At 46.6% G+C, this 25,323-nt stretch overlaps 1 protein-coding gene across 1 annotated transcript; it reads right to left on the reverse strand.

Annotated features, from left to right (window-relative positions):
- Positions 1-19,413: 19,413 nt before the first annotated feature.
- Positions 19,414-22,262, reverse strand: LOC127299908 (uncharacterized). Its single transcript, XM_051329939.2, has 3 exons — positions 21,649-22,262; positions 21,015-21,336; positions 19,414-19,772 (listed from the first exon to the last, which is right to left on the reverse strand). The coding sequence occupies exons 1-3, from the start codon at positions 22,144-22,146 to the stop codon at positions 19,732-19,734; spliced, it is 861 nt and encodes a 286-aa protein (XP_051185899.1). The 5' UTR covers positions 22,147-22,262; the 3' UTR covers positions 19,414-19,731.
- Positions 22,263-25,323: the final 3,061 nt, after the last annotated feature.

Raw genomic sequence — 25,323 nt, forward strand, 5'->3', positions numbered from 1 at the left:
TTTGTTTCAAAATAACCTTGCTAGCCTAAACCTTGTATCGAGAGGGAATACTTCTGATGCATCCAAAATCCTTGAGCCAACCACTATGCCATTTGTGTCCACCATACCTACCTACTACATGGTATTTCTCCGCCATTCCAAAGTAAATTGCTTGAGTGCTACCTTTAAAATTCCATCATTCACCTTTGCAATATATAGCTCATGGGACAAATAGCTTAAAAACTATTGTGGTATTGAATATGTACTTATGCACTTTATCTCTTATTAAGTTGCTTGTTGTGCGATAACCATGTTCACTGGGGACGCCATCAAGTATTCTTTGTTGAATTTCATGTGAGTTGCTATGCATGTTCGTCTTGTCTGAAGTAAGAGAGATCTACCACCTTATGGTTAAGCATGCATATTGTTAGAGAAGAACATTGGGCCGCTAACTAAAGCCATGATCCATGGTGGAAGTTTCAGTTTTGGACATATATCCTCAATCTCATATGAGAAAATTATTAATTGTTGCCACATGCTTATGCATTAAAGAGGAGTCCATTATCTGTTGTCCATGTTGTCCCGGTATGGATGTCTAAGTTGAGAATAATCAATAGCGAGAAATCCAAAATGCGAGCTTTCTCCTTAGACCTTTGTACAAAGGCATGGAGGTACCCCATTGTGACACTTGGTTAAAACATGTGTATTGCGATGATCCGGTAGTCCAAGCTAATTAGGACAAGGTGCGAGCACTATTAGTATACTATGCATGAGGCTTGCAACTTGTAAGATATAATTTACATGATACATATGCTTTATTACTACCGTTGACAAAATTGTTTCATGTTTTCAAAATCAAAGCTCTAGCACAAATATAGCAATCGATGCTTTTCCTCTATGGAGGACCATTCTTTTACTTTTATGTTGAGTCAGTTCACCTATTTCTCTCCACCTCAAGAAGCAAACACTTGTGTGAACTGTGCATTGATTCCTACATACTTGCATATTGCACTTATTATATTACTCTATGTTGACAATTATCCATGAGATATACATGTTATAAGTTGAAAGCAACCGCTGAAACTTAATCTTCCTTTGTGTTGCTTCAATACCTTTACTTTGAATTATTGCTTTATGAGTTAACTCTTATGCAAGACTTATTGATGCTTGTCTTGAAGTACTATTCATGAAAAGTCTTTGCTATATGATTCACTTGTTTACTCATGTCATATACATTGTTTTGATCGCTGCATTCACTACATATGCTTTACAAATAGTATGATCAAGGTTATGATGGCATGTCACTCCAGAAATTATCTTTGTTATCGTTTTACCTGCTCGGGACGAGCAGAACTAAGCTTGGGGATGCTGATACGTCTCCGACGTATCGATAATTTCTTGTGTTCCATGCCACATTATTGATGATATCTACATGTTTTATGCACACTTTATGTCATATTCGTGCATTTTCTGGAACTAACCTATTAACAAGATGCCGAAGTGCCGATTCTTGTTTCTGCTGTTTTTGGTTTCAGAAATCCTAGTAACGAAATATTCTCGGAATTGGACGAAATCAACGCCCAGGGTCCTATTTTGCCACGAAGCTTCCAGAAGACCGAAGAGGAGACGAAGTGGGGCCACGAGGCGCCCAAACCCTAGGGCGGCGCGGCCTGGCCCCTGGCCGCGCGGCCCTATGGTGTGGGGCCCTCGTGTGGCCCCCTGACCTGCCCTTCCGCCTACTTAAAGCCTCCGTCGTGAAACCCCCAGTACCGAGAGCCACGATACGGAAAACCCATCGAGACGCCCCCGCCGCCAATCCCATCTCGGGGGATTCAGGAGATCGCCTCCGGCACCCTGCCGGAGAGGGGAATCATCTCCCGGAGGACTCTACGCCGCCATGGTCGCCTCCGGAGTGATGTGTGAGTAGTCTACCCCTGGACTATGGGTCCATAGCAGTAGCTAGATGGTTGTCTTCTCCCCATTGTGCTTAATTGTCGGGTCTTGTGAGCTGCCTAACATGATCAAGATCATCTATCTGTAATTCTATATGTTGCGTTTGTTGGGATCCGATGAATAGAGAATACTTGTTATGTTGATTATCAAAGTTATGTCTATGTGTTGTTTATGATCTTGCATGCTCTCCGTTACTAGTAGATGCTCTGGCCAAGTAGATGCTTGTAACTCCAAGAGGGAGTATTTATGCTCGATAGTGGGTTCATGTCTCTGTGAATCTGGGGAAGTGACAGAAATCTCTAAGATTATGGATGTGCTGTTGCCACTAGGGATAAAACATTGGTGCTATGTTCAAGGACGTAGTTACTGATTACATTACGCGCAATACTTAATGCAATTATCTGTTGTTAGCAACTTAATACTGGAGGGGGTTCGGATGATAACCTGAAGGTGGACTTTTTAGGCATAGATGCATGCTGGATAGCGGTCTATGTACTTTGTCGTAATGCCCAATTAAATCTCACAATACTCATCATAATATGTATGTGCATGGTCATGCCCTCTTTATTTGTCAATTGCCCAACTGTAATTTGTTCACCCAACATGTTGTTTATCTTATGGGAGAGACACCTCTAGTGAACTGTGGACCCCGGTCCAATTCTCTATACTGAAATACAATCTACTGCAATACTGTTCTACTGTTTTTCTGCAAACAATCATCATCCACACTATACATCTAATCCTTTGTTACAGCAAGCCGGTGAGATTGACAACCTCGCTGTTTCGTTGGGGCAAAGTACTTTGGTTGTGTTGTGCAGGTTCCACATTGGCGCCGGAATCTCTGGTGTTGCGCCGCACTACATCCCGCCGCCATCAACCTTCAACGTGCTTCTTGGCTCCTACTGGTTCGATAAACCTTGGTTTCATACTGAGGGAAAACTTGCCGCTGTACGCATCACACCTTCCTCTTGGGGTTCCCAACGGACGCGTGCTGTACACGTATCATGGAGCGCTTGCATGCGATAGATGCTGAAGATGTCGTTGAACCGGATGAAGCACAAGTCCGCGGGGTACTTCTCGACGAAGTTCATGCCAGTTGGCACCTTCGCCACGAAGAGAGGGTAACCAGGATCTTTTGATTTGAGAAGAAGGTTCTCCACATGCACGACAGTCTCATGCAAGCTCCTCATATCCGGGGTGAGTTTCTTCACGACATGCTCCGGCAGCATCGGTTCACCCAAGTGATGCAGAGGTCGCCAATTGTTTGGCAACTTGTCAAGGAGTGGGACCTTGTCCTTGGATTTGGCCGCCGCCTTGTCTTGGGCGTCCTTCTTATTTTGCCTCTTCTTCTTCTTGGGTTGTACTACTGGACCCTCCATCGCCGTAGTGGCCGTAGCACGGAGTGTGTTTGGGCTCAGCATATTTTTGACGGCGGCGGTGGCGACCTCCTCAGGATTTTCCTCCTCAGCCGTTTCTTGAGAATCGAACAGCTTCTTGGATCACACATATTTCAAGGCCGGCGCATCCTCATGGACAACTTGTGAAGACGTAGGAATATCCCATTGGAAGTTCTCACGTTCGTATTCCTCGGCCTCTGGCGCAGCTGGCTGTTGTGGTGGGGCGCTGACCTCTGGCGCAGCTGGCCGTTCTGGTGGGGCGATGACCACCGGCGCCGCTGGCTATCGTGGAGGGACGCTGACATGTGGCGCCGCAAGGTGCTTGTCTTTGCTTGCCGTCGACCCCGAGTAGGTGTTGATCCGAATTAGGGTCTTCGGCCATAGCAGTACCCAACCCTTCAGTGAGGCCAGATTCAACGGGCTATCGTCATCGGCACCATGCGGTTGATTAGGAGGAAACAAATCCTCATAGCCCGGTAACGCCCGATCCACTTCAACCCGGTAAACGTCATCCGCCATATCTCGTGTGTGCCACTTCTTATCCAGGGGCCAAAGGATGGACCACCTCGCGACGTCTTTGAGTTCGTCGTTTACTCTCATCAGGAAGGTGCATGGCATTGAGAGCGCCTGCGAGAACATGTGTATGGCGTTAGAGAGAGGGCAAGGATGATGAAACTAATATATTAACTTGATTTACACATTAGTTAATTACCGTGAGGGCGTTGAGCTCGGCTAATGTCGACGGGCCAGCACATGCGGCGGCGGGCGTGCAAGTGACGGAGGGGCTGCTACCCGGCATGGACGGTGAATCCCTAGCACTAGCGACATTGCCGGCGGCCGGAGGAGTCTCCATTATAACATTGTCATTGCCGGCGGATGGCGGCGCCATCGAGTTGCTGCCGTCGAAGCTAACCACTTGCATTTTCGGGGGCTTGTTTGCCACCCTCATACCACGCGTGTAGAGTGTTGAAATCTGCTTGGACTGAAGCGGCGACTTCAGCTTTGACTTCAGGTACGAGTGTAGCTTTGAGTTGCGGTACTAGTTGCGGTACCAAACTAGCTTGGACTTGGGCTAGGATTGACTCCCTCATTTCCTCCGCCTCCCGCTGCTTCCTCTCATTGCGCGCATTTTTATCGGCCGCAGATGACAAGCCGTAGTGATCATGCTTGTGGCCTGTACCGGCGCCAGCCACACGGCCTCTATGCGGCCTTCTCGTAGGTGAATGCTCATTGACGATGTTTAGCGCCCGTACGAGAGGCTTGTCCCATGCTACCCTGCCCGTCGACGCCTGGGACGAGGAGCCTTCGTCACCTTGAGAAAGTCTTTGTCTTTCTTCTTCCTGCGGAAGAAACGTGAACCATTTAGAAATGTTGCTACTATTATATGAACGATACTTGATCTAATAAAACCGGTAAATTGCTTACCAGTTTTTTCTCCAACGACAGGACCTTCTGGTCGTTCGTGAACCAAATTATGTCGGTTACGACATTGGGGTCCGTGACAAGTTCCCCGGTTAGTTTCTTCTTATGGTACCGGGACCTGATGAATCTTCTTTCAAGCGGGTCCTTGTACTTGAGCCAGGGGTTCTCAATGCCGGCCTTTACATACGGCTCGTCCTCCTTCGCCCAATAGGGCTCCTTTCCCTCGTACCCACGGCTCCCAAGGTTGTGGTTGCCGATGTTAAGCTCCCGCATTTCCTTCCCCCACAACTTGCGATTCTTCGTCGCTTGTAGCTCTTCATTGGCCACAAAAGCATCAAAGTCCGCCTGGGAGACATGCGGAAAGGCAGAGTGGACCTCTTCGAAACCTTTGCCGCCAGCAATCATCTTCCGCACCATGTACTTATAGCTGCTGAGGTGTTTGGTGAACTTCAGGAGGGCTTGTGAGTTCACAATGTTCTTGGTTTCATGAGTGGAGGCGTAGTCGCCTAGGAACTTGTATCGTGAGTGCAACCTCGCAATGAGCTGGGCTCGCAAATGCGCTTTGTTCTCAGCTCGGAGATCCGTCTCGTTGAGATTGATGACCTCTCGGAGGATACATGCCAGTTGGTTGTCGTACCCCTTGGCAACATCCTTAGGCTCCACCGGCAAACCACTGGCGGGGTCCACCTCTTTGACTGTGTCTCTGCCGGTGGCGACCGTGTTTTGGCGCCTTGCCTTCCGCGGCCTCTTGGAACCACTTGTCCCGGTGGCAGTACTCCCGATGGCGCCGCTAGGATCATCGCCGCTTGTCTCGCCGCCACCCCCGGCGGCGCCGGTTTCCTCATCGCCGCTAGGCTCGTAGGTACTACCCCCGGCGGCGCCGCTTGCCTCGTTGCCGCTTGGCTCGTCGGCACTACCCCCAGCGACATCCTCCATCTCATGGTCCTCATCGCCGCCAACACCAGCGGCCTCGGCATCCTCCTCCGTCCTAAAGAAGTGCCTATTCTAGTGCTCCTCTAACTGTTCTTGAGACGCCATGGTGGCTTGCACTAATAGAAGATGAAAAAGAGTTAGAATTCACGGAAATTCGGCATGACCTTTGCTAAAAATTGGTCATGCCGAGTGCTAGAATTGCCGGAACGGAAATGAATCGACATTCCGGCACTCAATAGCAACTCAATCCCTGTACAACAATGCAAGCATCTTGACAACACATGTAAATATTTACAGACATGTAAATGTGTAACAGACATCAACTAAGCAATATTTACTAAATCTGAACATGTATACAGTATCTTCATTTTCATTTCTTTTCCAACCAGCAGCAAGAGAGCAGCAGCTTCATTTTCATTTTTACAGAATTTACAGATTATATATCTTGGCATTTACAGAATTTGTACAGAATTTACAGAATTGGAACTGTTGAGCGGATAACAAAAACAATCAGCTACTGCTTCTTTACCTACTGCAGAAAGTACATATTGGAACTGCCGAGCAGATAACAGAATACTTTACCAAACAAAACAATCAGCTATACATTTTTTTAACCAAGTGACAATGTTTACAAGCTGCTATCACAGATACCAAAATCATGCTGGCTAGACAACAGCATCAGAAAGCACATTGCAAAGATCTGGATGGAGATTCTCACTCCATATTATGGTGGCTACTGCTACTGCTACTGCCTCGGGGAATATCCATCTGAACATGTATGGTGGCTACTGCTACTGCTACTGCTAGCTTCATTTTCATTTCCATCTCAACCAGAAGCAAACCAGAAGCATAATGCAGCAGCAAACACAAATTTAAATTGAGAAGGAAACTTTCTTCATTGTTACTGCTACTGGAATATTCCAGTAAATTAAGAAAGAAACACAAATTTAAACCAATTTTAGCTACTGCAAGTAAACTAATTTTCTCTACAATAGCATGGACCACTTTCTCTGGTTTTTACAATAGCATGGACCATTTTTTAAATGCAATTTGCTCATTTGCCAACTAGTAATTTGCAATTAATTTGCTCATTTAAACCAATAGTATCATGTATTATTCCACTAGTAGAACCCAACAACATGGATTCCTATTTTTTATTCCCCTCCAAGTCTCAATAAAGTCTCAATAAAACCAGCAGATTATCCAGGGCATCAAATTCATGAGTTATATCAGCTGATGGAGCTTACAGCTAATTGCAAGTAATCAGAGAATGCATGAGTTATATCAGCCATTCTTCTATGCACAAAAAGAACCAAAACCAGAGAACAATATCATGTTTATGATGGAGTAACAAATTTATTTAGTTATTCATCAAGATTATCCAGAAATTTGAGGCATCAAATTCAATTTGCTACAAATTCAATTTATATGTCCTATTAGCCAGGGCATCAAATTCATGAATTTAACCAGAAAATTCAAATATTTCAGAAATTAGTAGTAGTAGCACTGCACTTCAAATATTTCAGGAATGAAATTAACCAAAGACAACATTTGCAACGGCACATGCATCATATATAACCAGAGACAACTATTTTTATTTGCAACATTTGCAACCAGAGACAACATTTCCAACCAGAGACAAATATAACCAGAGACAAATATAACCAGAGACAACATTTGCAACCAGAGACAACATTTCCAATTTTAGCAATCAAATGAATTATTTCATGAACTAAACCTTTCCAACTTAGCATTAATGCTATCTTTTTCATAGCATAGCAGTAGCTAGCAACTTAGCATTACTGCTAGCATAGCAGTAACTAGCAACTTAGCATTACTGCTTATTTACATAAACAAATGAAATATTTGCAACTTAACACTTTAAATCCCTGGCACCTACTGAGAACCTTGCATACTAGCTACTGCTAGTAAACCTACTGCTAGCAAATTAACAAATTAAGTAAATCCCTGGATCAGTAGCATGCACAAGGAAAGCTGACAAGTGAAAAATGAACTAAATGAACTAAATTTCAAACAAGATAACAAATTCATTTTATTTTATTTTTTCAACCCAGAAAACACTTATTCTTTTTATGAACTAAATGAACCTAGCTACAGCAAGTTTATATAGCAAAACCAGTTTAGCTACTGCAACTAAATCAATTTTCATTTTAGCTACTGCAAGTAAACCAATTTTCATTTTAGCTAGTGCAACTAAACCTTTTTAGCTACTGCAACAAAACTAATTTAACTAAATGAACCCATTTCATCATTTTTTTAAATGAACCAGAGAATGAACCTATTTCTTGTACTGCTACTGCTCAATTTGGGCAAACTAGAAACAAAACATTTACTCCTAATTCATACTTCAAGCATTTAAATCAACTAAGCATTTAAATAGAGTTAGTCAATTAGAATCCTTGAATGGCAGCAAATTGAGTGACACAAGCATGTCATTATCTTATTTAGGGTTCAATTAGAATCTTGCAGACTGGTTGTATGCATGGCACAGATTCAATACACAATCTTATCAGTGTTGCAAAAAGCCTAACATTGAAATATGTATGAACCCAAAATCATCAATTTTTTATAAACCAGAGAATTGATGGACAGAACAGGAGGGGATCGAGCATACTGCAAGCATTTAAATGAACCCTAAATCATCAATTTCATAGCAATGCAGGGTACAGGAGGGGATCGAGCATCAATTTGAACCAATTTCATAGCAATTGGAAGCAATTTGAACCAATTTCAGGGAAGGGGGAGGGGAGAGGGAAGGGGAGAGGGAAGCTCACGGTGGCGGCAGCGTGGTCCTCCTCCAACGGCGGCGACAGAGTGTTCCTCCTCCAACGGTGGCGGCAGCGTGGTCCTCCTCCGACGGCGGCGGCAGCGTGGTCCTCCTCCGACGTCCCCTACTCCAACGGTGGCGGCGGCGTGTATGGGGCAGGTGGTGGGGGCTGGTGGAGGGGGATGGTGGCAAACGGTCGAGGACGGCGTGGCGGGGCAGTGAAGCTCACGGCGGCGCTCATGTTGGCGGTTAGGGTTCGTCGTCGATGAATTGGGAATGGGGAGGGAGAAAGCTAGTCTCGCGTGAGGTTAAGTCCCAAGTATACACGGACTAGACTTATTGCCGGTGCACCAGGGCTTTGGTGCGCCGGGGACAGGTGGACCCCCGGCGCACCAAAGCCCTGGTGCGCCGGCAATAAGTCTAGTCCGTGTATACCTGGGACTTGGCCCAGATCACATGCAATGACCTCCCCAACTCATATTTTCTTTTGTTTTTCTTTATTTCTTTTCTGGCCTTTTCTATTATATTTATGTTCTTATCTTTTCAAGATAATAGCCAAGAAATATGCATGAGTTATATATGCAAAAAAATTCAAAATCTTAATTAGGCATTACAAAAAAATATGAGTTATATATACATACACAAAATATTGACCAACACAATATTAATTAGTCATACATAAAATATTGGGCATGACCATATGAGTAGTTATAAATTACACAAAATATGAGTTATAGATTGCAAATAAAGTTTTACATCATCGATTGAGAAGAGTGTTTCGCTTTCTTCTTGCTTTTCTTGCTCGTCGTTGAATAATTTAGCCCCGTGTCGTGACTTCTTCTTTTGAAGGGTCGACCTGAGCTCGGTAGCATGGTCCTGCTTCTTCTTGTGGTGTATGTTGTGTCTTCGTCCTCGGATTCTTCCATCATTGGGTCTCCGACTTGTCCTTCGAAGTCTTCCTCGTTGGCGACTCCATCCATTCCGACGATGGTCCTCTTGCCTCTCCTCACGATAACACGGCTAGGCCTGGATGGGTCGGTTATGAAGAAGCATTGGTGCACGTGTTCTGCCAGTACCCATGGCTCATTCTGCGCGGTGGCGTTCGTGGACTTTGATTTGTTGGCTTCGGGTAGAAACATGGTGGTGAAATACCGGTCTTCTTTTGTGATGCTCTTAGCCTATCTGATACGGAACATCGGCACTTTCTCCCCAGCGTAGCTAAGCTCCCAGATTTCCTCGATTCTTCCGTAGTATCTAGTCTTTACGTCACCCGTCCAGGAATCCATCGTTACCCCTGAGTTCTGGTAAACACTGTTCTTGTCTTTTTCTTCCGTGTAGAATGTGTACCCGTTGATATCGTACGCTTGGTAAGTCATGATGTTGGGCGCGGGGCCATGTGACAAGGCCAATACTAGTTTATCCTTGTCAGAATCCATTGGTGGGGCATTAGCATCAATGTGGTCTTTGAACCAGCGCGCGAAAGAGGAGTTGTGCTCTCTGTATATTTCTGCTTCCGTCATCATCGGCTTGCCACTGTTCTCTATCATGGTTTTGTGCTCTTTCAACCAAGGATCGATCAAGTCAATGTGTTGTAGCGCTACTAAGTTGGCCCTGTCAAAGTCGGAAGTCCGGCCAGACATGTGCACGTGCAGTTCCTTCCTTCCATTTTTGTGGCCTACTCCCTCGAACCTGCGGAGGTGCTTGTTTTGAGGCAAACCAACAGGGTCCTCGATGTCTAGATAATTCGTGCAGAAAGAGATGCACTCTTCGGTGAGCCAGCCCTGGACGATGCTTCCATCCGGATGTGACCTGTTACGAACGTATCCTTTAATGACCCCATTCATTCTTTCAAACGGCATCATGTTGTGTAAGAATGCCGGCCCTAGACTGATGATATCATCCATGATATGGACCAATAGATGGACCATCACGTCAAAGAATGCATGCGGGAAGTACATCTCAAGCTCACATAGGATCACCACGATCTCTTCCTGGAGCCTTGCGAGTTTCTTCACGCTTATCGACTTCCGAGTTATGACGTCGAAGAAGTTACAGAGCCCAGTCAGCGTTGCACGGACATGGTCATCCATTATACCTCGGATTGCAACCGGAAGAATCTGCGTCATCATCACGTGACAGTCATGAGACTTCATGCCGCTGAAGTTTCGTTTCTTGGGGTCCATCTATCTGCTTATTATCCCGGAGTAACCGAAGGGCACTTTGACTCCTAGAAGGAAATTGAAAAATTGATCGACCTCAGCCGGACTAAAAGTGAAGCAGGAGGGGGGACAGTAATAGTCTGGCTGCTTAATCCTTTTGCGCTTCTGACCGCCGTCCGCCTCCTCCTCCGACTGTCCCTCTTGGGCCGTCGGGATCTGAAGCTCTTCCCTGATGCCCAAAACTTTTAGGTCGTGTCTTGCTTTCGGCCCATCTTTGGTCCAGTTCGGCATGTTGGGAAGAGTGCCAAGCAAGCTCTCGCACACGTTCTTTGTAATATGCATGACATCAAGGCAGTGAGGTGTATCGAGAATTTTCCAGTACGGCAAGTCCCAAAACACGGACCTCCTTTTCCATACACCAATGAGCGGCGTCGTTTCCTTTTTCTTCTTCTTCTCTCTAGGCTTTTGACGAATCTTTCCCGGCGCAGGGCACTCCTTCCAACCTTTCAGTAATGTATCGATCTCTTCGCCGCTCTTCTTACGTGGAGGTCCTCGGGGTTCATTTGTACCATCGAACAGATCTCCACGCTTTCTCCATGGGTCAGTCTTGTGTAGCCACCTTCGATGCCCCATGTAAACTGTTTTCGAAGAGCCGGGATCCTTACCAAGCTGCAAAAACATCGTCTCTTCCATGCACCTAACACATGCCGTGTGTCCATGGCACACCTGACACGAAATATAACCGTATCCGAGGTAGTCCTGCACCGTCGTGATCAACGCAGCTCTCAAAGGGAAATATTCTTCAGAGACGGCGTCCCATGTATCTACCCCTTCCTCCGCCCACAACGTTTCAAGCTCCTCCTTTAATAATTCGAGATACATGTTGATATCGTTTCCTGGCTGTGTCGGCCCTTGAATTAGCATACTCATCTGTATGTACTTCCTCTTCATGCACAGCCAGGGCGGGAGGTTGTAGATCCATACAAACACGGTCCATGTGCTATGTGTGCTGCTCTGGTTTCCGAACGGATTGAATCCGTCCGTGCTCGCACCCAACCTGATGTTTCTGGGATCTGCCCCAAAACTTCCGAATTCATTGTCTAATGCTTTCCACTGGCTTGCATCCGAAGGGTGCGTCAGCACTGGGTGCTCAATCCACTCTTCATCATTCAACACTGCCTCCTTTCTTTCAGCGTGCCAGCGCATGAGCTTTGCTTCCTTGCGGTCTGCGTAGAACCGTTGAAGCCGGGGGCGAGCGGGAAGTACCACACAACTTTCCGAGGAGCTTTCTTCTTCCCTTTCTTGTACCGTTCAGCGTCACACACAGGACATTTGGTCTTGTCCACGTGCTCCTTGCGATACATGATACAGTCGTTGATGCAGGCGTGATACTTTTCGTGGGGTAAGTCGAGAGGGCACACGATTCTCTTGGCCTCAGCTAGACTACCAGGACACGTGTTCCGAGCAGGAAGGAGATCTTTCACGTATTCCAGAATGTCGTCGACGCTTGTGTCCGTCCATCCGTGTTTCGCCTTCATCTGCAGCTCATCGAGCGCTACTCTCAAGCGGGACTCCCCCAACCCGCGACCTGAGTCGTACAACGGAGTATTCGAGTCTATCTCCAGTTGCTCAAGCTTTGATTTCCGCTTGGCGCCTTTCGTCTTTTCGAGAAGCAGATCTTGAAGATGAGGGTCCCGCATGACTGAAGCTAGCGGCACCTCTTCGTCGTCGTCAAGGTTACTGTCGTCGTCGTCAAGGTTATCGTCCTGTGCGACAAACTCTTCATCGTCATCAATATCATGATGCCCTCCTTCTTGCCGGCCATTACCACCTGCTGCCGTCGCCCCATTGACCTCCGCGCCATCATCACTCATCCATTGAGTGTGTCCATGCATGAAACCATTAGTGAGCATGTGCCCCTGCAATTTGCCTGAATAGGGGTCAAACCATTTCACTCGTTTGCATCTTCGGCACGGACACAATACCTCCGTGCGGTTATTTTCATACATGTCGATGATCGCGTATTTCAGATATCTCATCACGACGCTTTCACTCATCTCGATAACCATTATCGCCTGCACGGCAAGATTATATAATTGATTAGAACCATCCATCTGTCGGTAGTTTTCATGGAAAATTTCGGCATGACCTTCCTACACGGTAGGATATAGGAGCGCCAGAAATGTGCCGAAACGGAAACTTAAAGAATCAACATTTCGGCGCAACGTTGGCAACTCATTTTCAACGCCAACACACACAAGCACAAACACAACATATATATATATATATGCCACACACGAGAGCTTTGCTTCAAATGTCCAATATATATCGATTTCATTCCTCAATTTGTTCATTAATCACCTATTTGTTTGATATATTCGTCAACGAGATCGAGACGTCGCGCCGCGACCACGGCGTATGGAAGCCGACTTTCTAGATCTAGATCTAGATTGAGTGGTCAATGCAGGATAGTAGATCTAGATCTACATAGAGGGATGTGGGAGATGCATGTAGGAAGGGAAGATTTGCTCAAAAAATATGATTTTGTTTTGTCAAATTAGCTAAATTGGGGATAGGAATAGGCAAAAATGAGCTGGGTTGGGAGAAGCCTCGGGTTTGTGTGGAGGAGTGGAGTAATGGTAGTAGGGGGAGTGGATGTTGAGCAGAAATAACTGCCCAGGTTACTGCCGGCGCACCAGGGCATGGGTGCGCCGGCAGCACATATCCCTTTCGGCTATATCTCCTGCGGGCCAGGCCCAAGAATTATTGCCGGCGCACCAGCCCAGGGACGCGCCGGCAACAGTTAATTTCCGCCGGCGCACCCCTGGGCTGGTGCGCCGGCAATAATTCTTGGGCCTGGCCCGAATCGTGCGAGCCCATGCCAAAACTTTTCCCCGGCGCGTCAATGCTAGGGTGCGCCAGCAGTACGCCTGCATCGCCGGCGCGGCGGAAATGTGGTGCGCCGACAACTCCTTCCACCGGCGCACGTCCAAGGTGGTGCGTCGGCACCACTTGCCTCCACCTATAGGCTTTTTCCTAGTAGTGATATGTGAGGGTTTTGTGATTTTCTACTTTTTTATTCTTTTCTTTTTCTTTGCTTCTCTTTGACATGGGTGAGGTTTAATTGGTGTTAGATTGAGTTGGGTATAAGGGTTCAAACCATTTTGGGGCAATGTGGGTGCCTAGGTCAAGAATTGATATTTTGGCTAAGTGCCACATATGCTTCTATGCATATGCTTTATTTGATTTTTGTTTTCTTTTTGGTTTCACCAAGATTTGAGTGGTAAGCCTTAATTCAGGTTGGTTGAGGTATTTCCAAACCATTTACCAAGGTAGACAAAGCAAGGTTTAGCATTTGCAAAAAAGTAGCCATAGGCTTGCATATGCCTTTTTCTTATTTAAGATCATTTCTTTTTATTTTGTTTTTCAAAGGTTGGTGACAAGAGGGATGAGGTTTAGGGTTTAGTGGGTTTCACCATGGTTCACCACCATTCATCAAAATAAGAAAGGTAGGGTTCAAGATTTACATATTAGGGCTATATGCCCACATATGTCTTTTTCTTTTATTTTGGGTTTCTCAAATTTGTCCCACTTTGTTTTTGAGAAGGTTAGGGTTTGGGGTTTTGGAAATGGGTTCAAAGTAATAAACAAACAATCATGGCAAAACACCAGTATTAGGTATGAGCACTATGCATAGCACCCTATGTAAGAAAAGTTTTTGTTGGTTCTCATTTTTGGAAAAAGGAAATTCATTTTCTCTTTGTTTTAAAATTTGGGGTGTTACACTTGTTCAGTAGGTGGTTTTGTACTTCTGTGTGTTCTCTTTTAGTACATGTGTGTCCAGCCGTTTTTGGCCGGTACTCGCTGTCCTTTGTGCCTGGTACTTGTTCATGTTTGTCCTTGGTACTCGTGTGACAATTTATTCTATACTTATGTAGCTTAGTCTCTCGTACTTGTGCTCCTATATCTCTGGTACTTGTGCACCGACTTGTATTGTAGTTGTGCACTGGTAAATTCTTATTGGTATGTTTTGGAAGGTATATGGGCGGCGCCGTGCAGTCTATACTTGTACAATTTGTTATTTTTCTAGAGTTTTCAGTTCTGCTAGTGTTTATCTGGTTGTTTTTTCGTGTAGTTTCTCTTGGTCTGTTTGTTGTAGACTTAGCGGCACCAAAGGTGTTGCTCGGTTACACGTCTTCGTGAGTGCATGCATGTAAATTATGTTGGTTTCTCTTGGTTTGTTTTGGTTGTCGATGTATCTGTGCCTCTCGTATCGTTTTAGATGTGTAGTGAAGATATGCAATTGCGACGATGTCGGTGGTTTATGTGGTTTCTGTTGGACTTCTTTTTGTCGTCCTGTTTTGTCTAGTTTCGAAAGTGAGAAGCTACACACATCGTACTTGAACTAGTTTTAGGGTTCTCCGATGCTTGTTCAGTAGGTGGTGTGGTACTTTTGCGTGCTATTGTTTAGTACCTGTGTGTCCAACCGTTTCTGGCCGGTACTTGTTGTCCTTTGTGTCTGGTACTTGTTCGTGATTGTCTTTGGTACTCACGTGGCATTTTGTTCTGTACTTGTGTAGCTTACTCTCTCGTACTTGTGCACCGACTTGTATTGTAGTTGTGCATTGGTAAATTCCTATTGATCTATTTTGGAAGGTATATGGGTGGCGCCGTGCATTCTGGGCTTCTTCTTTCGGTTGCGCTAGTGTTTATGTTGTTGCTTTTTCGTGTAGTCTCTCTTTGTCTGTTTGTTGCATACTTAGCGGCGTCCAAAGGCATCACTCGGTTGCACGTCTCCTCAGGGCATGTATGTAAAGGATAGAGATGGTAACCTAGAGGGAGGGTGAATAGGTTCTACAAATTTTCTTTGATTTCTTTTACAAGTTTAGCCTTTGCGAAATAGAAAATGAGCCTAATGCAAACTAGGTGAGGCAACATATATGATGATACAAGATACTTCAAGCATAAAGGCTGTCACAAAAGTAAAGAACACAAGTAGAGAGATCGGTTAGGAATAACCAAAGCGTGCGGAGAAGAAGATGTATTGTCGTGTTCCCTTCCTTGAGAGAAAGTTACGTCACGTTGGAGAGGTGTGGGATACCACGAAGGATTTCCCAATGCCACAAAGGCTCACCTTCTTCTCCGGAGCCTATCCCACGAAGGAATAGCTCGCTCACTAATGGTAGACTTTAAAGGTAGTCTTCAAACCCTCACAAACTTCTTCTTGAAACAAATGCACAACCCAAATGCTTCCGAGCGACCCTAGCCGCCTAGGGTTTCCACAAACCCAAGAGTAACAAGCTTGCTTGATGAACTCAAGGGGGAATGAGATTTGCCTTGGTGAAAACGTATCGGACCTCCTCTTGCTTTCTACCAAAGGGATTTGGCTTTGGGTGGGTAGAAAGAGGGATCCAAGCTTTTTGGTGTTTACAATGGTGTGTAAGAGAGCACAAGGATGTAAAATGAATGCTTGACCTAACCCTCTCAAGCCGGAAGAAATGGTATTTATAGTCCAAGGAGGAAAGGAGCCGTTTGGAAAAAATTCGTGCTAGACAAAACGGTAGCGAAACAGGCAGAGCCAGTTTTCCTGCTGGAACATTCCGGCAAGCAGACCGGCTCGTCGGAATTCCTGCTGGTTCGGCTACCTGGACCGAGACCATTTTGGTCTGCCAGAGACTGCGTCGGTTCTTGACCGGTCCGCCAGAACATTTCCGGATTAGTCGGAACCGCTCACAGTGACACGTTTCAGCGAAACTGGAACTGTTATGGCCAGCCAAGAATATTTCGGCCTTAGAGTCGGCTGCGTCAAAACCTGCGCCGAAACTTGCCAAACTATTTTCAAACGTTGTTTTCTCCAAAAGTTGAACTTCCCCGAAAATTGTGATGGGTCAATTTGGTGGTAGGATGTGTATGTATGGCTGAGGCAACATCCACAAAGAGCTCATCGAGGCCACCCCTCTTAAAAGTGCGGTGATTCCTAACGACTCAAATATGAAGCAATAGAGAAAATAGCCAAAACACCATCGCTTCTTGTGAGCGCCAAATCGGGGTCTTTCACCACCTTGCAACATCGCGTGCGGACTAAAACTTGTGTATACAGTTATAGAAACCATTAGTCCACACAATAGTTCCGGTTTCATTGTCAGCCAAAATAATGGTTAAGGGTAAAATACCCTTACACCAAGATGGGTCTAACCTCTATGCCGAGATTTTTAGTTGCGGGTTAGGTCAGTTTCCAATTATCTATTTAGGCATCCCGATTCATTTCGGAGGCTCGCAAATGCTAAATGGAAACATGTAGTTGGAAAGGAAAATTACTATCTCCGGGTGGAAGATTGGTGCTCATCAATTCAGTTCTCAAGAATATGGTACTATATATGATTTCATTCTTCCATTTACCCAAAGGAATCTTGCATCGATTAGATTATTTCCGATCACGACTGTTTTGGCAATGAGATAGTGAGAAAAAAAATACCAACTTACTAAATGGAGTGTTGTTTGCCGCCCTAAAGAACAAGGAGAGATATGTGTTCATGACTTGGAGGTTAAGAACAGGTCTCTTCTGGGTAAATGGTTATCCAGGCTTCTTACCGAAGATGGGGTATGGCAAACCATCCTAAGGAGAAAGTATGTTGGCTTGGGTGTACTATCCCATGCTTATTAGAAACTTGGTGATTCACCCATTTTTGGGCGGGCTTTATGGCATCGAAGAAGTACTTCTCATATGGTTCTGTCTCCATTAAGGATGGATCTGAGATAAGGTTGGAGAAGATAGATGGTTAGCAGAACAATATCGAGTTCTTTCTCCTTTTTTGGCAATTGGGTAAATGGGGTGGATCATAAGTTTAAAATACTTATTAGAGCGGGAGCACTTGCCATTATTTGGTCACTTTGGCTATGTTGAAATGATGAGATTTTAACAGATAAATATTCTTCTCTCATGCATATTATCTATCGTATGTTGGATGATGAACGGCTGTGTGTATCTTTATTATGCATACTTAAATCCTTTAAGTAACAAAGCGTCATTTGTCAGAATTCACCATTTTACCATCACCATACTTTTTTATGCCTCGAAAACACTCGCTTTGTTTCCAGAGCCTTGACCTGCAAAGTACTAAATCTGAGCACGATGACCGCCTGGAGCCACTCTGATCTGCTGGCACTTGTGGAACTCCTGCTATGCTGTCACTTCCGTTTATGTGGTTTGTGCTCAAATCTTTAGATCCGATGCACTTCCACATGTTTTTTCATAACTCACCACTCGGGCGCAGAATAGTCACATATTAGAGGCTTAGAGCATGTCTCGCAGGCCCCTTATATTTCTGCCCCGTATCTCGCCGCTTTTTCGCCCCGTATCGAAAAACTGCTAACGGAAGAGCCATTCCGTCTAGCAGACCCCGTATTTCGCCCCGTATTTTCAAAAATAAAAATCCCGGGAAGTTCATCTTCATTGATCATACTACGGATCATACTACATCTATCCTACATCTACTCGTCAAGCATGACGTAGGGGATGAAGGCGATGGCCGCCGCCTCCTCCTGCGCCTCCCGCGCCTCCCGCTCCTCGAACTCCCGGACGGCGGCGATGGCCGCCGCCTCCTCCTCTGCCTCCGCCCGAGCTTTCTCGGCGGCATCCGCCTCAGATTCGGCCACCGCACGCCGGAAGGCCGCCTCCTCCTCTGCCGCCTCCTCTTCCTCCTCGTCGCCTCCGCTTCCTCCGCCGCTGGTGCTGCCGATGGTCGCCGCCCATGCCGCCTTGGACGCGCGGTCGCGGTGCCACTCGGCGGGCCACTTCTCGAAGGCTCCGCCGCTCATCGGCTTGAGCGGCGGGTCTTCTCGGTACCACCGCCCACCGGCGGCGTACTCCCGGAGCGCATCCGGCACGAACAGCGCACCGGCGTACCGGCACGCCGCGCGGCGGCTCCCGGCGGCGGACCTCTTGCACTTGAGGCGCCAAGCCTCCTCTACGGTGTCCGGCGAGCGGGATCGCTTCGATCCGCTCGCCGGCGACGCGGTACTGCAGCGGCGGGAATCCATGGCGAAGATCGGGTGGAATGCGGCGCGGGGGAGCGAGTAATTTGTCGCCGGAGCAGGAAGGAGGAGGCGGCGGCGCACGGCGGAGCTAGGGTTGCGAGTGAGGGGTTAACCCCTCACTCGCACCTGCGCCCAGTATAAGTAGGGGGCGACGGGGCCGATTTCCTGGGGCCCGTATTCCGCCGAAACGGGCCGGCCCGAATACAGGGCCTGCTAGACAGCCCAAATCGCGCCTGCCCCGTATCCCACCGGAATTTTACGGGGTGGGCGGGTTATACGGGGCCTGTTAGACATGCTCTTACAACATACGTTGTTTCCGAAGAACTAAAGCCACAGTAGTAATAGGATGCGTTGCTCACTGGTACTTCAAGTATTTTGTCTAGTTCAGTAACTCAAGCTTGATTTCAGAAGAGAAAGATTCTAGAGAAAATAAGAAAGTCATGGAATTTGACAAATCAACATAAATATACTAAAGTGGACAGGACAAAATTCTTTCCTGCTCCGTGGCCAAAACTCAGAGCAGAGCAATTGAAACTCGATCATCAACTCAGTGGGAGAAGACTGCTACACAATTCATTCATATGCGTCATCTAAAAGAAATGCAGAACCAAAGTCATTTTTCATTTAGACGAAATGCATGATATCCATCCATCATCCACAAGACCACAAGGAATGCAGGATCGTCAACTCACCGCAAGAAGCCATACAGTGAAATGCTTCATCCAGGAAGCAGTAGCAACCACATCGCATTGATGGATGTCAGAAGAGCAACACTGCAGCAACTACATCCAGTGTCACTAAAAACATGTGCAGCCACTGCGCTGAACGCATTCAGCAGTTCTGAATCTTTGAACCGCGAGGCCAAGACAGATAGGTTCCTCCTATCAGGAGTTTGTATCAAGTTTAGCTAGCAAAAGAAACACAGGAGCTGCTGAGTTTTCTGAACCTATATCTATCTATCTATCTATATGCACTAGTAGGCGTCCAGATCTGTTGTCGTCATGTCCGAGGCAGCAAAACATCTGAAGAGGCGAACTGTCAGGACTCCTGCTCTGGTCTTTCTCTACTCTGCATCGACATCCGGGTGTCGCAGCGCATTGGCGCCTGAATCAGAAGAACACAATGAGGCAGTTAAGCAACAGGTCAATAATCTAAATCTCAGAGATTTGCAAAACAAGAAATCGGTAACAAGGTCAGCAAGACAAATCCCAAAAACAGTTATAATGTGCAGAAACTAAGATTTTATGTGCTACTGTAAGATACAAGCTGAATTTTGTTCACAGATTCTAACAGAAAATTAGTATCTTCTCAGCAAGGGCAAGATGAGATGACTGAACTGTTTTGGTTTCGTCGGTTCCATAACTCCTACTAGCGGTAAACAGTACGAAATGAACAAACTGAATTCTTTGAATCAAGGACAGTAGCGCAGACATGATTATGCGACTTATGAAAAAAAAATTTAATAAATATTTGAAGCATGCGTACAGAGACCGGTAAATCCACAAGGCACCTACTCTTTCCAAGAACAAGCAGATTAGTACTCCACGAAAATAAGACTCCAGTACATATCTAGAATAACGTCATTCTCCATAACTAATTCAAGACTATCAATATGTACTTCTCGCCAAAGATAATCTGGGGAAGCAAATCAACGATCAAAATCTAACGGTTTTGCTGAAATAAAAGAACTCTTAACTATACCAAGAATACAGCTCATGTACAAAACCTTAAAACAATATTATGTGCATAAACTAGCTTCAGCTTAGTACTGTATGATATAACCTGAATTTTGTTCATAGGTTATTCAACACAAGTAAGAATAGGCTAAAATTAAACAGATGTCAACAACTTCTCTGTTAGGCTGAAAGAGAGATGGCTCAACTGCTTTAACTTTTGTAGTTCCATAATTTCTACTAGGTTTACACAATAAATAATGTTTTAAGCGGCAAATTGTACCAAATGAAAGAACCTAATTATCTGAATCAAAGCACTATTATGAAACCAACAAGTTCAATATCAAGGTTTGCTCCAAACATGTGGGTTATAAATAAACAGGTAGCCTCAGAGCATCTTTTAGCATTTGTACAGAGAGTTATATTCCACAAGCTACAGTGTAAGTTCCTATTGATTCCATTCATTTGTTAACTTATCTACAATACTACAGCAGTTTCAGGCATGTCCCAAAAGTTTTAACAGAAGCAGATTAGCAACAGTTTCAGGCCACAGCTGTTTCAGTAAACTGTTGGTCAGACTACAACAGATTCAATCAGGCCCGCCAACATATGTGTTCCTTGGCAAAAGGAGATCAGTAGGCAGTTGATGACATACAGAGGGAGAGGCTCTCACCTGGTGTCCCGTTCCTGAACAGCACGATCTCGATGATGTCGCCATTGCGGCCGCTGGGCAGGTCGACGACGAGTGGGGTCAGCGTCCCGTAGAGGCCCGCTCTGACGCACATGATGAAGTTGTAGGACTGGACGTGGTTGGCCAACTGGTACCTCAGGTGCTGCACGGACCTCCCCGTGAACTGGAACGCGGACCAGCCCTCCTCGGTGTAGGCGCCGTCGTTGGCCGCCCGCACGAACCGAACAAGCCGCCTGCGTCTGCGGTCTGCGGCTGCCACCACGCGCCCGAACATGACCATGGAGAGGTTTTCGAGGAAGCTGGCCTGAATTTGAGGAGATCAAAGAACCATGGTAATGTTCAGGAGATCAAAGAAGCGGGGTAATATACTAATCAGAATTTCGTGATCGATCGTAAACACAGATGCAGTCAAGAACTCAAGAATCGGAAATGTGGAGGTGGAAACCAGGAACTGCTCCCGAGAAGCGCAAATTTGGCAAGAACAGAAGCACGAATTGCCCTTGCACGAATGAAATAGGCCACGAACATAAGCTTGGACTAAGATTAACGATATCCAAGAAACAATTTCGCGCAATCGATAGGTTACAAGTCGAGAAAAATCGAGAAGCGAGCATACCCTGATCGTAGCTGGAAGGACAGGCATGCTCTGCCTGGCGGGTATGGGCTCCACGATCCAGTGCCTCATGTTGCTTACGTGGTCGAACTCGTCGACACTGGCGCCGTGGTTCCAGGGGATGTGCTTCCCGTTAGCCCGGAGGTAGCGGCCGTCGACGTCGCGGAGCAGGACGCCGTCATTCCCGGGGCCGGCCCCGAAGGCCTGCCACATGATGGGGCCCACCTCCAGAAAGGCGTAGCTGCGCTGCGCGACGCGGAAGCCGGGGTGGCCGAGCGGCGGCCGCGTGTTGGTGGCGGCGAGGTAGCGGCCGTAGGCGGCGCTGCGGAGGAGCAGGTACAGGTCGTAGCGGTGGTGGAGCTGCTGCACCGCCCACGCCGCGTTCAGCGACGCGCGGCTCTCGCGGAGGGAGACGCCCTGCCCGTCGTCGTCAGCGTGGAGGTAGGTGCCGAGCGCGCGGCTCCGCAGCCACACGTGGTGCCCGTCGTGGAACTGGTCCATCGGTCGCCGCCGCTGGCGCCGCTGGAGAGAGCAGGGGCTGTGGCGCCGCTGGAGAGAGCAGGGGCGGTGGAGAGGGAGAGGTGGGCCGGGGTGATGAGCGCTCCGGCGACGCTGAGGAGAGGAGAGGCAAGGCGCTGTCAGTTGAGAACTTGAGACGGTTACTTTCGGGCGCCAGGGCGGGGTATTTCAAGCCAAATCCTATTCATCGCCTATTGGCGCACATTAATGCCGAAAACTCTAGAAAAAAGCCGATCTTTTTAAAGGAAAGCGACTCTCCACGCGCGACACGTGGGTGAACGTGTGGGGGCGGAAATTTCCGGTGGACTGCCTCCGCGCGCGACACGTGCTGCGTTCTGGCTCGTTTGCGAACCGTCCACTTCTCGTAATCGGCGCGCGTCGCACTTAACGGGTTTACGGCGACCGATTCGCATCTGCCTTTATCCCTGTTTTTCCCTTAGTCTTCTTCTTTTGTCTCCTTTCTTCGTGGGTTCTCGCTGTTTTCGCTCATCGTCTCGTTATCGGCGCTGCTGTTTTCCCTTTTCCTCCATTGTTGTCGAGAACCTCCCGCAACTCATCGTCGGCTGACGTTTTTCCTGCTCTAGTGGTAAGCACCGACGCATTTTTTTTCTGCATGCTTAGGGTTTGTAAGATCTTGTTTTTTTCCTTTGATTCAGTTAGATCGAATCAGTTTTTTTTCCTTTGTATTTCCGGGCTGTGAGTTTTCTGGGAAATTAATGGGATCGAGGTAGCACTTTCAATTGGAAATATGCGGAAGGCTCATGCAGATGGGTTTTCTCGCATTAAATTCGTCGATTTGTCATCGATTTCTTCCGCCGACTCTCGGTTACACATCTTTTGAGGACATTCATCTGTATTATGTAGGTTTTCTTGGTTTGTTGCCGTTGATTATGCGGCGCCAGAGGAACCGCTCAGTTACACATCTCGTGATGACATGCATCTTATTCTTTAGGGTTTCTTGGTCTTTTTCTCGTCGATTTACCCGCCTCGGAGGAGCCGCTCGGTTACACATCTCCTGATGACATGCATCTACATTCTTTAGGTTTTCTTGGTCTTTTCCCGTCGATTTAGTGGCGCCGAAATCGTTGCTCGGTTACACGTCTCGTGTTGACATGCAAATGCGACGACGTTGGTGGTTCATATGGTTTCTCTCGGTGTCTTTGTTGTCTTGTTTGGTCTAGTTGTGGCACACATCGTACCTAAACTAGTTTTAGGGTTCTCCAGTGCTTGTTCAGTAGGTGATTTTGTACTTCTGTGTGTTCTCTTTTAGTACATGTGTGTCCAGCCGTTTTTGGCCGGTACTCGCTGTCATTTGTGTCTGGTACTTGTTCATGTTTGTCCTTGGTACTCGTGTGGCAATTTGTTCAATACTTGTGTAGCTTAGTGATACGTCCAAAACGTATCTACTTTCCCGAACACGTTTGCTATTGTTTTTCCTCTAATTTGTGTATTTTGGATGCAACTAACACGGACTAACGCCGTTTTCAGCAGAACTGTTCTGGTGTCTCGTTTTTGTGCAGAAATCCAACTTTCAGGAAAATCCTCGGAATTTATGCGAAAGGTCCTATTTTCCCAGAAGACTCACGGAGCCAGAAGGGCAAGTCAGGTGGAGGCCCGAGGGCCCCACACCCTAGGGCGGCGCGGCCCAGGAGGGGGGCGTGTGGCCCTAGCGTGTGGCCCCCTCGGCCGGCCTCCGACGCCCTCCTCTGGACTACTTAAGTGGTTCGATCTAAAAATCGCGACCAAGAAGTCGAAGTCGCCAGAAACCCTCCAGAACGCCGCCACATCGCGAAACTCCGTCTCGGGAGCCAGAAGTCTCCGTTCTGGCACTCCGCCGGGACGGGGAATTGGAGGAGATCATCGCCATCATCACCACCGACGCCTCTCCATCGACCAGCCATGTTTCCCCCATCCATGTGTGAGTAATTCCCCCGCTGTAGGCTGAAGGGGATGGTAGGGATTGGATGAGATTGGTCATGTAATAGCATAAGATTGTTAGGGCATAGTGCCTAGTGACTGTAATTGGTACTTTGATGATATTGTTGCAATTTGTTATGCTTAATGCTTGTCACTAGGGCCCGAGTGCCATGATCTCAGATCTGAACATGTTATTGTTTCATCATGATATTCATTGTTTATGATCTTACCTGCAAGTTGTATACACATGTCGCTGTTCGGAACCAATGGCCCCGAAGTGACAGAAATCGGGACAACCGGAGGGGATGGTAGTGATGTGAGGATCACATGTGTTCACGGAGTGTTAATGCTTTGCTCCGGTGCTCTATTAAAAGGAGTACCTTAATATCCAGTAGATTCCCTTGAGGCCCGGCTGCCACCGGCTGGTAGGACAAAAGATGTTGTGCAAGTTTCTCATTGCGAGCACGTACGACTATATATGAAACACATGCCTATTGATTGTTTTGTACTTGGACACCGTTTTATTATTATCTGCAAATGCCCTGCTTTGATTGTTACATGAGTTTCTCTCATCCATGCAACGCCCGTTATCCGTCCCCGTGCCTACAGTATTTTAATCCTGCTGTTTACTATAATCACTACTGCTGTCTCTGTTACTCTGCTGCTGTTATTTCACTACTGCTACTGCTATAAAACTGTTACTACTGATAAACTCTTGCGAGCAAGTCTGTTTCCAGGTGTAGCTGAATTGACAACTCCGCTGTTAAGGCTTTCAAGTATTCTTTGTCTCCCCTTGTGTCGAATCAATAAATTGGGTTTTACTACCCGCGAAAACTGCTGCGATCCCCTATACTTGTGGGTCATCAAGACTGTTTTCTGGCGCCGTTACTGGGGAGCATAGCTTTATTTGGAAGTTCACTTGGATTGATATTGTTCGCTGCAAATTCTCCATCATGGGTAAAACTCGCGATCCTAAAGTCACCATATTATCATCCACTACAAGAAAAGGTACAACTCTGAGTACCTCTGCTGCTCTTGATTCACCATCTGTGATAAGTCAACTTGTTTCACCGCCGCAAGCTTCACTTGCTGGTACTTTTGCTGAATCTGAAAACTCTCATAATATTGATAATGTTTCTGCTGTGCTTGATGATAGTGGTTCATTGGGATCCTTTCTAGATGCTACAATTGCTAGGTCTAGACAAATTGAAAATGCTGAAACTCCTAATGAAAATGCTACTA

This window comes from Lolium perenne, chromosome 5, assembly GCF_019359855.2.
Source record: "Lolium perenne isolate Kyuss_39 chromosome 5, Kyuss_2.0, whole genome shotgun sequence".
In the NCBI taxonomy this organism is placed as follows: domain Eukaryota; kingdom Viridiplantae; phylum Streptophyta; class Magnoliopsida; order Poales; family Poaceae; genus Lolium; species Lolium perenne.